The sequence below is a fragment of the Oncorhynchus masou genome, chromosome 22 (assembly GCF_036934945.1).
Source record: "Oncorhynchus masou masou isolate Uvic2021 chromosome 22, UVic_Omas_1.1, whole genome shotgun sequence".
In the NCBI taxonomy this organism is placed as follows: domain Eukaryota; kingdom Metazoa; phylum Chordata; class Actinopteri; order Salmoniformes; family Salmonidae; genus Oncorhynchus; species Oncorhynchus masou.
Window position 1 is genome coordinate 40,468,569 of NC_088233.1, and position 16,570 is coordinate 40,485,138.

Below are 16,570 nucleotides of genomic sequence, written 5' to 3' on the forward strand. Positions count from 1 at the left end.
TAGTGGAACCCCTCCAGGGCTGTATCCTCTCCTGGTGTTGCTAGTGGAACCCCTCCAGGGCTGTAACCTCTCCTGGTGTTGCTAGTGGAACCCCTCCAGGGCTGTATCCTCTTCTGGTGTTGCTAGTGGAACCCCTCCAGGGCTGTATCCTCTCCTGGTGCTGCTAGTGGAACCCCTCCAGGGCTGTGTCCTCTCCTGGTGCTGCTAGTGGAACCCCTCCAGGGATGTGTCCTCTCCTGGTGCTGCTACTGGAACCCCTCCAGGGCTGTATCCTCTCCTGGTGTTGCTAGTGGAACCCCTCCAGGGCTGTATCCTCTCCTGGTGCTGCTACTGGAACCCCTCCAGGGCTGTATCCTCTCCTGGTGTTGCTAGTGGAACCCCTCCAGGGCTGTATCCTCTCCTGGTGCTGCTAGTGGAACCCCTCCAGGGCTGTCCTCTCCTGGTGTTTCAGAGTTCCTTCCTTTTATCACAGCATCACTCTAATATTAGAACAAAGAATAATTAATTAGGATTGAATGTAGTTATGTGGTAAGATTCCTGTAAGCCTGAAATGTAAGTTCTCTTTGCATGGTGCTCCCTAATGAATCTAAATTAAAAATAAACATTCAAATGAAAACAAGAAAGGGCCAATACCTAGAGTACTGGACCCTACACTACTTTCTCACATATATATACAGTGGGGCAAAAAAGTATTTAGTCAGCCACCAATTGTACAAGTTCTCCCACTTAAAAACATGAGAGGCCTGTAATTTTCATCATAGGTACACTTCAACTATGACAGACAAAATGAGAAAAAAAATCCAGAAAATCATATTGTAGGGTTTTTAATGAATTTATTTGCAAATTATGGTGGAAAATAAGTATTTTTGGCTGTGAAAAGCCTGATCAAATTCCTTATATGCCTTTTGTTGTCGCGCCCTGATCTGTTTCACCTGTCCTTGTGATTGTCTCCACCCCCTCCACGTGTCACTCATTTTCTCCAGTGTATTTATCCCTGTGTTTCCTGTCTTTCTGTACCAGTTCATCTTGTATGTTTAGTCAAGTCAACCAGCGTGTTTTTCCCCGTACTCCTTTTCTATTCTCCTTTTATAGTCCTCTCGGTTTTGACCCTTGCCTGTTTCTGGACTTTGTACCCGCCTGCCTGACCATTCTGCCTGCCTTGACCCTGAGCCACACTGTACCTCCTGGACACTGATCTGGTTTTGACCTTTTTGCCTGTCCACGACCATTCTCTTGCCTACCCCTTTGGATTATTAAACATGGTAAGACTCCAATCATCTGCCTCCTGTGTCTGCATCTGGGTCTCGCCTTTGTGCCTTGATATTTGTATGGCTGTACTATGCTGCAAAACACAGCCTACAGTCTTTGTGCAGTAGTGAATTCCACCATTTACACCTCGTTGTACTGGTGAATTGAAAAACAGAGCATAGGTTAATACTTCCTTCTCTCTCTCTCTGTCCCACTCTGTTCTGTCTCAGTAAGGAACTCGTTGTGTCTCTGGGTTCTCAGAGTACAGGGTATCAGGTGGAGTTGGTAAACATGCTGAAAGTGATTCCCTCCCTGAGCCAAGTCTAAATGGACGCTATCTGTGACCTTCACTTGTCTTAGTCAACATGTAAAAAATGGCACTGGAGCAGGTTCAGCAGTTTTCAGGCATGGTCATGGCTTTCAGGAGGGGACAAAAGTGCTGCATTTTCACACTTTATGAAGGGAAATAGATGATAATGTCAGGGTTATTGAAATGCAGGTCTTAAGGTCTGCAGAGTTGCCGGTTTTCAGTTCTACCTGATAGACATACTGTAGAGTATAATCCAATTGTAAGATATATTGTATTTAGCAGACACTTGACTTGCATCCGTTTTACATATGGGTGGCCCCAGGAATCGTACCCACAACCCTGGTAGTGCAAGCACCATGCTATACCAACTGGGCCATGCAGGACCGCTGTATCTGTCCATTAAGAACCTAGCGGGACAGGAGGAAAACCAGCATAGCTGCAGAACTTCAAGGCCCGTATCGTATGCTTTTAATAGTCTTGCCTCTGCAATATGAAAGAAAAAACTAAATGTGTACTGTACCGTTGTGAATCCATCTCAACAACTTGCTGATTGTGTTGCATTCTTTAATCTAAACATAGACGGACAAACAACATCATTCCGAGAGCTATGGAATTAGACAGGGGGAACAGCTGCTTTGAAATGTATTACAAATTGATTTTACCCAGACACCCATCTTCAAACTGGATCGCAGTGGGACCAATGCCTTGGGGAGCCGTGCATTACTAATGATACCATACATAGTGGCATATTCACAGTCTTCTTCCCCTGACCCCCTATTCTATTCACTCAGGGTGATTGTGTCACAAGACAACCTTCCAGTCTGTCACAGGTATTGCTTTGCTCTGTTGGAATGAAGCCTGTTCTCATTCAAATTACCATGAAATTCATCTTTGTAGTGAAAAGGCCCTTGGTAAGAGCTGTGTGTAGAACAGAAGTACTGTACTTGGCGAGGGAAGGCTGCGGTATGCGTGGAGGAGTCTTGGGAAGACGTATGGCTGAAGGCAGGCAGGCTGGGTGTGAATGAGGTTGGGAGGCGTTAATGAGATGCCGGAGAGGAGGACAGAGATCCCGGAGGACAGAGATCCTGGAGAGTTACACACACACATGCACACACTAGCACCTGGCTTGGCTGCATACCTCCTGGGTCTCCGTGTTTGTTTAATGAATCCAAGAACATGCTAATGTCCCTCACAGTGTCTCTCTTTACACCATGATTAAAATTAGAATGTTAATTACAGTATAGTCCCTCGTATACAGATGTAGAATCTTAATTTGATCACTATTTTGTTGCTGAGAATTTTCCCGCACAACAGGAAATGCAAACTTGTAGTGTATTCAAGGTTTTAAAAGGCTTCTAAAGTTAGTCATTTCCACTTTAAAATGTCAGACTTGATTTGCCCTAACAAAAAATGTATCAATTATAACCCACATAATAGTTCACATTGCCTGTTGTTACAAGATTATTTTCCTGCTGTAAAAAACTGTCTCAAATTAAGATCCTACATTGGTGTGATCATGTCCAACAGAATGTAGGCTATTACATCCTCAAAGGTTGGCTGATATAGAATATTTAGAGGAATAAGGAATAAATAAACATTGTGATTATTCTCAGTGAGACACGTGATTTCTAATGGATTAACGATTAAACTATGATACCCATGGAACTCCACTTCCTCGACAGCAGCCACAGTATGGGGATACAATGGTAGTAAGTGATGGAGAGGAGGGGGTGTAGTTGAGGCATCCAGAGAGCCAGTAGAGACTAGTGACAGCCAGCCAGCATTAACCCGGGCGAGACAAATCTCATTTACAGCATTACCAAGCTCTTTGTTGTGTGAGAGGGCCGAAGAAAAGGATTACTTGTGAATGTGACAGCGTGGCTTCCCTCCTTTACCATGCTCAGGCTGTAGAGATGTAAAGAGAACTGTTATGGGGTGGATTAGAGGGGGAGATTTGTTTGACTGGTTATGTCATTATCAGAGTTGTCAAAGACGTGAAACAGCTTCATCTGAAATGGAACAATAGAAAAAAGAAGACAAAATAAAAATACAATTATTACCCTTCAAATTGTATTGTTTGCTCGGGAAAAGAGTTGATACAGAATTACCTAGATGTGATCTATAGGTTTAGAGGTTTAAACTAGAATCTAGATTTCAATCTGCACAAATTAACTACAAGTAGTGCAGAATTTATTTGGCAAGTGATTCGTATCCAAGAAATAAGAAAAATATGTTTTTTTTTACGCTCAATAATTACACAATTATACGTCTCATTGGGTATGGTGTGTTAATATTGATGTCTACTATATTCCATTTGTGTTGTAGTGTGAGCTGAATCTGAGAGGGTATGACATTATACATCAAGGCTATGGCCTAAGGTAGCATATTACTACAGACATGTTTAGGTAGCAGTAGGAATTCTCTAAGGAACCTATTAAAATGGATAATTACAAGGAATTCATTTATCATGCCAGTGAACCTCCGGTGACATTTTCATGCAATCTGAAACTGCATCCAGCTGTTTCAGTATTGAGTGCATTAGAACTGGGAAAAGGTCCTACAGTAGATAGAGGCAGTAGATCCCAATGATCTACAGTATGTCTAGTTTCAGCTCCCACTCAAATCTATACAAAATGGATGAAACATTCCCAAGTGTTCTGAGTAAATCAACAGAGTATTGATTTTGTTATCAATCATAAGAAATATGAATAGCATAACTGAATAAACTTTCTCTTTCAGGTTCAGCATGAGGCCTTGTGAAGAACTGAACAGGCAAAAACACTATTGTTCCAATACAGGTACTGCTAAAAAGAGTAGTTGAACAACAACCTCCTCAGAACAGGAACAAGAAACATCTACAGCATAGCACCTGGAATACAATAACACACACGGAGCAAAGCACCAGAAAAAGGTGTCCAGGAGTATGCCAGTCTAGTCCAGAATCATCTGAAGGATTTCACTGCAACAGTGTTGACTTGGCTGTAGCGTCTCAGCGGCATCATGGCTGACCCTTACCAGAACAACGTGTACCACCAAGGAGGAGGTGACCCCTACGGCACCTACGGAGAGGGAGGAGACCAGGGGGGCTACGGTTACCAGGGCGAGTCCTACCCTCAGGAGGAGGACGCAGCCAGCGATGCCACGGAGGGCCATGATGACGAGGACCAGATGTACGAGGGGGAGTACCAGGGGATCCCCCACCCTGACGAGGTGAAGGCGGCCCAGAGAGCAGCGAGGGCCAAGGCCAGGCAGGCTCAGGCAGGGGCCACGGAGCTGGAGGAGCTGGCTGAGCAGTATGAGGACATCATGGAGGACTGTGGGCATGGACGGTTCCAGTGGACCCTGTTTATAGTGCTGGGTCTGGCCCTCATGGCTGATGGGGTGGAGTGCTTTGTGGTGGGGTTCGTGCTGCCCAGCGCGGAGAAGGACATGTGCTTATCCAATGGAGAGAAAGGCATGCTAGGTGAGTCATGGCTAAATGCCATTACTTGTTAGAAGACATACTAACACGTTTACAATGTCTGGGTCAACAGATTCCAGCCAATAGCAGCCTGGCAATCAATACTAGCCAGGAGGTACTTAAGTACTCCGTAAATTAGAAATGCTCTCAAATTAGCTAATGGCACAGTCGATTTCAAGATTAATCTGTTTGCTTGTCATGCACTACTGGACGTCAGTATATTCCTGCTTAGTGAAGCAGGTGGGAAATTTATGATCCGTATCCCCACAGCAAATAACACATTATTTTTGGCAACCGGAACGGGTCTGCGGCACGCCACCAATCACACTGATTGAGACCATGCAGCATTTTGCAGGTCCATGTCTGAGGGAAATGGGTCCTCTTTCCATTCCACTTTAACAACAGCAGCTAGCTAAATAAGCACGTCAGACGAGTTTGCAACATTTCTGAACGGTTCTTCTCAGAGACTGACGTAGAATATTTGAACACATAGAAGGGCATTCAAATGTTCAAGGTTTTCTACTCAAAGGCTTGATAAATGTCCGCCTATCTAAGATAACTGACGGAGAATCTATCTAGACATGGGAAAATTAGGTTGAGAATAGGACGTCTTTGAAGAGTGGGACACATTGTTCTAGTGCAGTGAATTAGTAATTCAGAGTTAACAACGCGAGACAAGTCCTTCACTTTGAAGCCTGTGGGTGGAAGCTGTCCAAGGAGACAAATATCTGGGATGAGAGGGCAGTTTTCTTTCTCCCTCTCTCCAGCCAGCAGCCACCTCCCAGCGGCCACAAGCAGGCTGTACTGAAAGTACTGAGTCAGCAGGTAGCTGAGGAGAGGAGATCGATAGCTACTCTACTGACCTTGCGTCTAGGATACGTACTGTTCGCCTGCTGCTTCACTTTCCTTCGGCTAACTTATGCTGCAGCAATCACAATCACAATCAACTTTTATTCACTGCACTGTACATTCTGCAGCCCTCACATCTCAGACTGACTGACATGCCCAAAGTAACGGCACTTTGGGTATAAATAATGTTTTGAATTGAATTAAATGGAATAGGTATGGTGGTGTCAGGGTACTTTTAGGTACTCGGAGGCAACAGGGTATGCTTGATCACAGTGGAACATCTCATGTAGCATCTCCTTTCCAAAGGAATACGTTAGCAGACGTTCTGTTTTAGTGTAGCATGAATGCTGCTCTTTACAGTAATTTAATCTACATATTTTAGTCCAAATTTACAGAATGCACCCTGGTTTTCCCTCAAGGGTTGATATTTTCACTCCTTAACTATAAGCAATCAGCTTCAATGGGACTGAAATATGAGCTGCCTCTAATCCACACTTTCACTGTGATCACCACAGCATACATTCTGACTCAATGGGTGGAAGCTGTCCAATCAGAAGGCAGAGTGGCAGCAGTGTCACTATCCTTCGGGGAGAGGAGGGTGGGGAATTGGTCGTCTTCTCCTTATCCGGTGATGGGCGGGCCTTCGTGCTCACACCAGTCATCACCCACACCCCCCATGGCAGTGCCATCTGCAGTGACATCGTGGCCCAGAGCGTGATACCAGGCTTTGGCGCTAGGCACATTGATACATTGAGTTATTTTGGGAAGATTCCTCCCCAGTGATAGATTGGTATGGTTGATAGGCTACATGTAAGCTGAGGGAAGCTTTAGGCGTACATATACAGTACAGTGCATAGAAAAGTGTCACAGAAAAGTACTAGAAGGGTTACATACGTTATAGGTACTTATCTGGGGCTTAAATAGTCTTTATCTGAAAATACTGTACTTGCTTGCTGAGGCACAAACACAGCCAACTACAGGATTCTATCAAATGTCAGCATTTACTTGAACTAAAAGAAAATTATACTTGATGCAGGCTTTCATTATATGCTAAAAATACTTGTTCCAGCCAAGCTTTGCAAGATGGACAAAGGTACACATTAAACAGTATGTTCTAAAAAGAGACACCCCACTGAGAAGTAAAAACACACAAACAATCATTATGACATCTAAATAGCATACCTGTTACCATTGTTAAGGCTTTACAAAAGACCCCTCAATGCTGTTAAATATGACCAAAAACACTTAGTCTGTTGTTACCTTAGAAACACGGTTTTACCTCTCTGACCTAGCCCTGGAGAGAGTAAGAATGCAGAGTACAAAAAATGGGTATAAACATGTACAATTATTCCAATAAATGTTTGTGTTTGTCTTTGAGTGTGTCCAATTAAACATGTTTTTTATTACACTAATTGTATCACTAATGAGAGGTTTCTCAATACTGTCCATAGGACAGTGTCCTGCATTTAGGCCGTCATCTCTCAGGAGAGATGGACAAGCCTGCCCCATGGTGGACAACATCAAAGTGTCACCAATACCCAGCTATCACGATGTGCTGGGGCTACTGGGGCTCGCTCTTTTAGTAGTTGAGCAATTCAAGAACAACTTTGTATATTGTATGTTTCCTAAAATACAACGCTGCGATCCATAACAACACAACCAGAATGTAGGGTCACAAACAGAATGTATGGTCACAACCAGACTGTATGGTCACAACCAGAATGTAGGGTCACAAACAGAATGTATGGTCACAACCAGACTGTATGGTCACAACCAGAATGTATGGTCACAACCAGACTGTATGGTCACAACCAGAATGTATGGTCACAACCAGAATGTATGGTCACAACCAGAATGTATGGTCACAACCAGAATGTATGCTCACAACCAGACTGTATGGTCACAACCAGAATGTATGGTCACAACCAGACTGTATGGTCACAACCAGACTGTATGGTCACAACCAGAATGTATGGTCACAACCAGACTGTATGGTCACAACCAGAATGTATGGTCACAACCAGACTGTATGGTCACAACCAGACTGTATGGTCACAACCAGACTGTATGGTCACAACCAGAATGTATGGTCACAACCAGACTGTATGGTCACAACCAGAATGTATGGTCACAACCAGAATGTATGGTCACAACCAGAATGTATGCTCACAACCAGACTGTATGGTCACAACCAGAATGTATGGTCACAACCAGACTGTATGGTCACAACCAGACTGTATGGTCACAACCAGAATGTATGGTCACAACCAGACTGTATGGTCACAACCAGAATGTATGGTCACAACCAGAATGTATGGTTATCTCAACAGGTGTTGAGTGGAATCTGCCTTCCACTTTATTCACAGAGTTCATATCACTAGATACATGTCTGCTAGTGAACTGTAGCTGTGCTGGCCTCTGACTGTGTCTTGCCTCTCTCTCCTGCAGGTTTGATAGTGTTCCTGGGCATGATGGTTGGGGCGTTCATCTGGGGTGGAATGGCAGACAAACTGGGCCGCCGGAAGTGTCTGATCTGGGCCCTCACCGTCAACTGTGTCTTCGCCTTCCTCTCCTCCTTCGCCCAGGGATACGGCTTCTTCCTCTTCTTTAGGCTCTTCTCTGGCATTGGGTAAGAAAGACCCCCGTCTATAGAGAAGGTGGAAACAAGGGATGAATTGCTACTCAAAGGTATTTGGGTTGTAACTAGGATTGGGGCTCAACCTGACCATGATCCTCTCCACCTGATAAAACGTTGACAATGTTACGTATGTGTCGCACGACGCGATGCTTCCACAGCACGACGCGATGCTTCCACAGCACGACGCGATGCTTCCACAGCACGACGCGATGCTTCCACAGCTTCTAAAGAACTACAACAAACAAGAAATAGTTACTGCAGGACAACACATTCAGAGCCTTCCTCCTCCTACAACAACGCAGCACTGTGCTGTCTCAGAATAGCGTTGTTCCACAGGGATGTAAGCCTATGCATACTGACTCCAGAATCAGGTCAAAGCTACAGTACGCAAAAACATTGTGTTGTGTAAAAAGAAAAGCTCAGCTGCAGGAGCATGGTGTATTAGTTCCGTGTGTATCCATGTATGTTTGGATATTTTTGGAAGCTCAAACTACTGACAAAAATCTGCAAAAAAAAGACTATTCTCCTTGATGTCTCCTGCTCCAAAAATATATTTCAGTCCCAGTAATTTACTCTCTAGGTTTGCATTGAAATACATCTCAGTGCAGTCCAGTGTGATTTTCCTGTGTTTTATATTTCCACACTGTGAGGTTGGAATAATACTGTGAAAGTGTAAAAATGATCATAATGCCCTTTTAGTGTAAGAGCTGTTTGAAAAGACTGCTTGAAATTTCAGCCTGTTTTGGAGGGATGGAGTTCTGGCCTGTCTAATGACAGACAGTAAATTACTTAACAGACCAATAAGAAAGAGAGTTCCAAACCTCTCTGCCAATAAAAGCTTTTTCAGTTGTCCCCTCCCACTCAGACCACTCCCAGACAGTCCGAGCAAAATTCTTGCTCGAGAAATTGCTCTTTGCTAAGAAGCCATTTTTCTTTATTTTTGACCATTTTAATTGAAAACAATCACAGTAAGGTAATTCATTGTTACCCCAAAAAACGGCTGCGTTCGTCCTTGAAATAAAGGTAATACTTGCAAGATTACACATCTGTTGTGTAGTCTACAATCTCGGTGAGTTCCTATACTAATCCTGTGTTTCTCTCTTCAGCATCGGAGGCTCTGTCCCCATAGTCTACTCCTACTTCTCAGAGTTCCTGCAGATGGATAAGAGAGGGGAGCACCTGAGCTGGCTGTGTATGTTTTGGATGGTGGGGGGCATCTACGCCTCCTTCACTGCCTGGGGCATCATCCCTCGCTACGGTATAGTACACACTAAGCACTCAACAGGGAACTCTTACTATGACCGAGGATCAATATTATCTCGCTGACATAAGCAAGTTTAGCTACAGTGGTTTGTGTACTAGATGTTGTGTAAATGTAACCAAATTATATAGCATATGTATTGAGTTCATTAACTGGCTGATAGATTTTTTAAGATATTAGTCTGTAAACGCACAGTAAAATATATTTCAGTACCAGTAATTTACTCTCTAGGTTTGCATTGAAATACATCTCAGTGCAGTCCACAATGTGATTTTCCTATAATACTGTGAAATAATACTGTGAAAGTGTGAAAATGATCATAATGTCCTTTTAGTATATCTTACTGTGATTGTTTTCTAGACACATTGAGAGATTTGGTTGTGTTGTGTTCCAGGCTCTTGAGTCTAGACGTAGAGAATGAATAAGGATTGTGTTGTGTGTGTGTTGTGTTCCAGGCTCTTGAGTCTAGACGTAGAGAATGAATAAGGATTGTGTTGTGGCTGTGTTGTGTTGTGTTCCAGGCTCTTGAGTCTAGACGTAGAGAATGAATAAGGATTGTGTTGTGTGTGTGTTGTGTTCCAGGCTCTTGAGTCTAGACGTAGAGAATGAATAAGGATTGTGTTGTGTGTGTGTTGTGTTCCAGGCTTTTGAGTCTAGACGTAGAGAATGAATAAGGATTGTGTTGTGTGTGTGTTGTGTTCCAGGCTTTTGAGTCTAGACGTAGAGAATGAATAAGGATTGTGTTGTGTGTGTGTTGTGTTCCAGGCTCTTGAGTCTAGACGTAGAGAATGAATAAGGATTGTGTTGTGGCTGTGTTGTGTTGTGTTCCAGGCTCTTGAGTCTAGACGTAGAGAATGAATAAGGATTGTGTTGTGGCTGTGTTGTGTTCCAGGCTCTTGAGTCTAGACGTAGAGAATGAATAAGGATTGTGTTGTGTGTGTGTTGTGTTCCAGGCTCTTGAGTCTAGACGTAGAGAATGAATAAGGATTGTGTTGTGGCTGTGTTGTGTTCCAGGCTCTTGAGTCTAGACGTAGAGAATGAATAAGGATTGTGTTGTGGCTGTGTTGTGTTCCAGGCTCTTGAGTCTAGACGTAGAGAATGAATAAGGATTGTGTTGTGTGTGTGTTGTGTTCCAGGCTGGGGCTTCAGCATGGGGACAGAGTTCCAGTTCCACGGCTGGAGGGTGTTTGTGCTGGTCTGTGCCCTGCCTGCCATCACCTCCCTGGTGGGGCTCATGTTCATGCCTGAGAGCCCCAGGTTCCTCCTGGAAGTAAGATCTGTTTTCTCCAATTAAAAGATTGTTCACAGATGAACAGTTCAGGAACGTTATACTCTGAGTTTAACATATTGTGTCAATCCTTTTTTCCCCGTTCATAAATCAACACCGATCTTGTTAAATAAAACAAAACTGATCGATAAAAAGAGTGAGGACTACTATCCTGAGGTTTCACTCAGAGTATGTGGTTGTCTTTGTTAGAATGCCAAACACGACGAGGCCTGGATGATCTTGAAGAATGTCCATGACACCAACTGGAGGGCTAAGGGCCAGCCTGAGAAGGTCTTCCAGGTGAGTGGCGACACGACAACAGTTTGACAATAAATAACACGCTCTTGAAGGGCTGCTTTGCCGTTTCTCAGCATCACAGAATATCATGAAACCTAACTAGAGGAGTGACCATCATTTCATTCCCGTCAGGTGACCCACATCAAGGCTCCTAAGACCAATGAGGATGAGTTCATTGAGATCCAGAGTGCCACAGGGACGGCTATACAGCGATGGGCCGTTCGAACCCTCACTCTGTGCAAACTGGTAGGCCCCAAAATGTCCTGAAAACAAACGTGTTACCTAATGAGACCAACAGTAACAGGCTATTAGTAGGTGACGTGTCACTATGCCATGTTTTCATTGCAGATGCTGAGGAACGTTGCTTCTCTCTTGGGACCTGAGCTGAGACTGAGTACGCTGTTTATGGCCATCATCTGGTTCACCATGGCCTTCAGGTAAATATATGTACAATATATGTGATGCCAAAGAGGTAAGAGTGTATATATAGTGTGTGCAGCTGATTGTAAATATATTAAGACTGCATCACAAATGGCACCCAATCAGGATGCAAAAATACTCTATGTGTATTCTAACGTTGGTTGTCAATGTTCCTTTTTACATTGGTCCAATAACTCTTGTTACCATTGTGTTTCAGTTACTATGGACTGGGTGTGTGGTTCCCTGACATGATCAAATACCTGCAGCAAGAGGAGTATGAGTCCAAAGTCAAGGTGTTCCATAGAGAGAGAGTTGAACGCTTCCACTTCAACTTCTCCCTGGAGAATCAGATCCACAGAGAGGGAGAATACATCAATGACAAGTATGGCACCTCTATCGCCCCCTTCTGGGCCTTCTCGTTACTACACCTAAGTACCACGTGTAGTAATATTACAGTCATTTCATTATCATGTCTCTTTAATATGACAGTGTAACATTTCATTCTATGTAAGTATGGTGCCCAGGGGCGCAACTTTGGTTTTAGAAGTGGGGTGGACATAATTATAATAATATATATTTTTTAATGATCCAGTCAGATAAACACTCCAAACATCCTTCCTGACCGCTAGGAGGTGTCCGCATGGTCCTAAAGCACACCATTGTCTCCATTTGTATCACATTCCAATTATAAAACTGGGGGGGGGACAAAAAAAACCATTTCTGAATGTGGGGCCCCATCCCCAGTGAAAGTTGCGCTCCTGATGGAGTGTATAATTTCTTTCAAAATTCGACAGACAATTTTGAAGAGGGATAGTGCTGTCTGCCATTCTAGCATGTAAACATTAGTTAGCTGTGTGCCACTTGGTCAAAAAGTCAGGAATCATGCTTTTGTGTTCCATCCCTTTAGGTTCATCAACATAGAGATGAAGTCTGTAAAGTTTGAGGATTCACTGTTTGAAGATTGTTATTTTGAGGACATCAAGTCCACTGAAACAATGTTTGAGAACTGCACCATCAGATCCACCGTCTTCTATAACACAGGTGGGACCACTGGAGGTGTTACAGTAGGCCAACCAATGCATCACATTGTTAACAAGTTTAACCCTTTGGAAAGTTTCCAAAAGCAAAAAAAGGTTAAACGGAGATTGAACTTTTGCAATAATCAAGTCCTGCTCAATATGAATGAAACATTGTGACCATACAGTGTCTAATGCATGCCAGCATCATCAATTACTATTGCTATGTTTCACTGTAAAACGACAGTACATATTGACAAATGGACTAAGAATTGCAAAGCCATGCATGTTGCTCCGTGTATACTATTTATGTATTATCAATGCCATTGTCACATTTCCTCCAGACCTGTACGAGGAGAAGTTCATAGACTGTAAGCTGGAGAACACCACGTTCCTCCACAACAAGAGGGGCTGTCACCTGGACATCGACGAGGAGAACGACGTGCTTATCTACCTGGTCAGCTTCCTGGGGTCCCTGGCTGTTCTGCCCGGCAACATCATATCAGCTCTGTTCATGGAGAAGATAGGCAGGGTCAAAATCATAGGTGAGTAGATCTGCATTGGACAAAGTACAATGGTAAAAGCTTCCTTCTCCTTTGAGCTGTATTAGCTCTTACAATGGACTGGTAGGACAAGTGCAGATACTGTGTAGAGCAGCAGCTCAGCTATTGCTCCCTTGGGATTCTGCTCTGCAATTGTCAGATGAGAAAGGTGTTATGAAGTTATATCTATGGGTGTGAACCTTGGAATATGATCAAGGAACATTGAAGTGTGAATGAATCGTACCGCACACCTCACGGCGACATCCTACCGTGAGCCCGCTCTGCTCCTCTCTCTGCAGGCCTCTCCATGCTAATCTCAGCTGGGTGCACCTTCTTCCTGTTCCTAAGCTTCAGTCAGGCGGCCATCATAGCCTGGCAGTGTCTGTTCTGTGGGGTCAGCGTGGCAGCATGGAACGGCATCGAGGTCATCACAGTGGAACTCTACCCAGCCTCCAAAAGGTACCGTACAGCAATTTCTTAGATTAGGCCTATTGGAAATATAGCTAGATTAATCTATATCGTATGATTGATTTTTATACTCTCAGAACTATGTATGTCAACCCATTATCAGAAAGTTATAAAGTTAGTTTCTTGTGGTTACTTAACCTGTGTCCCTAACCTCCTCCCACAGAGCCACAGCGTTTGGGGTGTTGAATGCCCTGTGTAAACTGGCTGCTATCCTGGGTAGCTCCATCTTTGCCTCCTTTGTGGGGGTCACCAAAGTCGTCCCCATTCTCCTCTCCTGCGCTGCTCTGGTGTGCGGAGGCCTGGTTGCCCTCAAGCTACCCGAGACCCGGGAGAAGATCCTCCAGTGAGGTGGTCATACTGGCCAAAAGGTCAAAGGTGCCAGGAGCAACCTTTACAGGTGGAGTTACTCTGAGAGACACACAGGCATTAAGCAAGATTGGCTATGACCAACAGGAATTGACAGGAGTTTTCTCCAGCAACATATTGAAAACCTTTAATAACATGCTAACTAACAGTGTGCTTCATTGTCTGTTCTGTCTCACCAGTTATGATGTGTTTGGAGTGAAATTCTTTCAAATCTACTCCGTATATAAATTATTCTTGGGACCAAATGGACATTTTCTCTAATTCAATCGCTTATTTATCAGTCTATGAATCCTAATTTGCCCTACTAATGTATGATACTGTACATCTGAGACCAGATGAAACATCTGAACATGTATAAACCTTGACGGCGACTTCGGTAACCAGAAACAGATTTCTGGTCGTGGAAATCTTTCCCCAGTGCCATTTTGAATTTACATACTGTTGTTTTGTTCTGCCAGAATTACGTTGTTTAAAAAAAAATTGTCCTCGATGAATAGTTCTCAACTCATACCCTCTACTTTCTCGCCAAAATGTAAACTCTGTAGACTGTAGCACTCCCTCCCTGTTCTTGTCTTGTGTTACTATCAACCTACGGTATGGAGTGTGAGAACAGCAAATATCCTTCACCACATCTGTACTGTATTTTTGAATTTCAAACTTTAGTTGAGTGTTAAGAAGTTATAGTCCATCAGTAGGTCGCCACAAGAGAAACAACATAGAACTGCAATTTACTGCAGTATTTGACCGTTCCATTCTAATATTATTTTCCTGATGAATATGCCCTTGGAAACCACGATAAATCGATTTCTTTTGTCGATTTTTGTGGTCCAACGTCACAATTGAATCTAACTAGCAACTTCATTTAGCAAACTGTTTGGTCCATGAGTGTGTTTATGTGCTTGCTTGTAAATGTTATCAGTTTCAGCCTCCACGTTACTGCACATGATGCTCTTGGCTGTGCTTTATTTGTGTTGTCTATGCGACGACATCTTTAGTTTTTCTGTTTAAGTGGTACCACATAGAAATATGAAGGAAAATGTAGTTTACAATATGTGTGGGAAATGCTCTTATTGTATTGGGGATGGGGGATTCACTGAAGCACACCGTGCTGTTACTGATAACTGCCGACTGAGTTGCATGTGGGTGTGTAGGTGTTATCTACCTACCAGGTAATGTTTCTGTGTCTTTTTCATGTGTTGTTCAAAAGAAAGTCGTCTGAATGATGTTTGCTGTCTGTGTCAATGTAAATAACTGACTGGATTGTAGCCTGTACCGGCTTGAATTAACAATCACTTTAGTTAGTTTAAGCATTCATAAGCTGTTTCTTGTCAAGTATTGAGGAGCCAATTGCATTTCTTCTCCAATACAAAACAATACATTTGCCAATTATTTATGTCATACTAACAATCAAACAGTTACATGCTTTGCTGTTGAAACACTATTTTACATTTGACTATCGTTATTACATCTACACTATATTCACACAATAACGTAAGCCATTTTTAAATAGAGAAAGTTACAAAGAAAGAATGAAGGTGATATTGAATTATCCTTCTTCAAAGTGTAGCTTTGGTTTCCTTTAGCTAGTCTATCGAGCACTTGTACCATCCTCCGGAGGTAGACACAATCACATTATTGCCGATACATTGTGTAGTAATTAATACTTCTTATACCTCTATTGAAAACATACACGGAGCTGTTATCAACTGAGCTGCAGGAAGTTATCCGCCTTACCCGAATGCAGCGGTTCTGTCGAGTCGTAAGGTACAGTGTTTTCAATAAAACCTGGTTTCTTTCTCAAGCACATGTTTGAACTGCATCACCGAGGTTAACAAGGGATCGGCTTATGAATACAGTTCTTGGGCGGTTTGTTTTTCTGAGTTAGTGTGTGTGTCCGTCATTGTAAAACAGAAAAAGCCATGCTTTGTTCTTTGATTTTTCTATTTTGATCTCAAAATATTGTCTGTCACGGTAAAAGACATTCATTTCACATACATGTTTAGTTTTGTGACTGTAACAAAAAATAAAAAACAATCTATCAGTGTACTGTGAGCGATGTCTGGTTTCTACTTGGCATCAGCGCTGTAATATGGCACTCGGTGATAGACAGACCTGGTTGGTTCAGGTTTCTCCAGTGATATGAAAGGTGTAAAACACGAGCATGAGGAACTACACAACTCTCATAACGCATTCATTCTGAGTTGGAAACATGCTCTCTTTACGCTTGGTTGAGATGTTTCGAGTCAGACATAGAACCCATTCAGGGTTTCCCGTCATTTCACCTGTTTTGAGTGGGGGGACATTGGAGGCGTGGGGGATGGTCCTCAACAGAGAGCATTGAAGGGGGGGGGGGGGGGGGTAGATTTGTGGGTGGTGCTGTTTACTCTACCAGAGGTGTGAAACAACTCACTTCCCCAGGGACAACATC

At 43.2% G+C, this 16,570-nt stretch overlaps 1 protein-coding gene across 2 annotated transcripts in view; it reads left to right on the top strand.

The window, feature by feature from the left end:
- sv2bb (synaptic vesicle glycoprotein 2Bb) overlaps window positions 1–16,186 on the top strand; it is a 38,595-nt gene extending 22,409 nt beyond the window's left edge. For both annotated transcript variants that reach the window (XM_064930217.1, XM_064930216.1), the window contains exons 2-13: window positions 4,298–5,021; window positions 8,316–8,496; window positions 9,612–9,763; window positions 10,903–11,036; window positions 11,244–11,333; window positions 11,463–11,576; window positions 11,679–11,767; window positions 11,968–12,132; window positions 12,658–12,791; window positions 13,111–13,311; window positions 13,608–13,767; window positions 13,940–16,186. In XM_064930217.1, coding sequence (XP_064786289.1) covers window positions 4,559–5,021; window positions 8,316–8,496; window positions 9,612–9,763; window positions 10,903–11,036; window positions 11,244–11,333; window positions 11,463–11,576; window positions 11,679–11,767; window positions 11,968–12,132; window positions 12,658–12,791; window positions 13,111–13,311; window positions 13,608–13,767; window positions 13,940–14,123 — 2,067 coding nt within the window. In that variant the 5' untranslated portion in view covers window positions 4,298–4,558 and the 3' untranslated portion in view covers window positions 14,124–16,186. The remainder of the gene's footprint in view (window positions 1–4,297; window positions 5,022–8,315; window positions 8,497–9,611; window positions 9,764–10,902; window positions 11,037–11,243; window positions 11,334–11,462; window positions 11,577–11,678; window positions 11,768–11,967; window positions 12,133–12,657; window positions 12,792–13,110; window positions 13,312–13,607; window positions 13,768–13,939) is intronic.
- The last annotated feature ends 384 nt before the right edge of the window (window positions 16,187–16,570 follow it).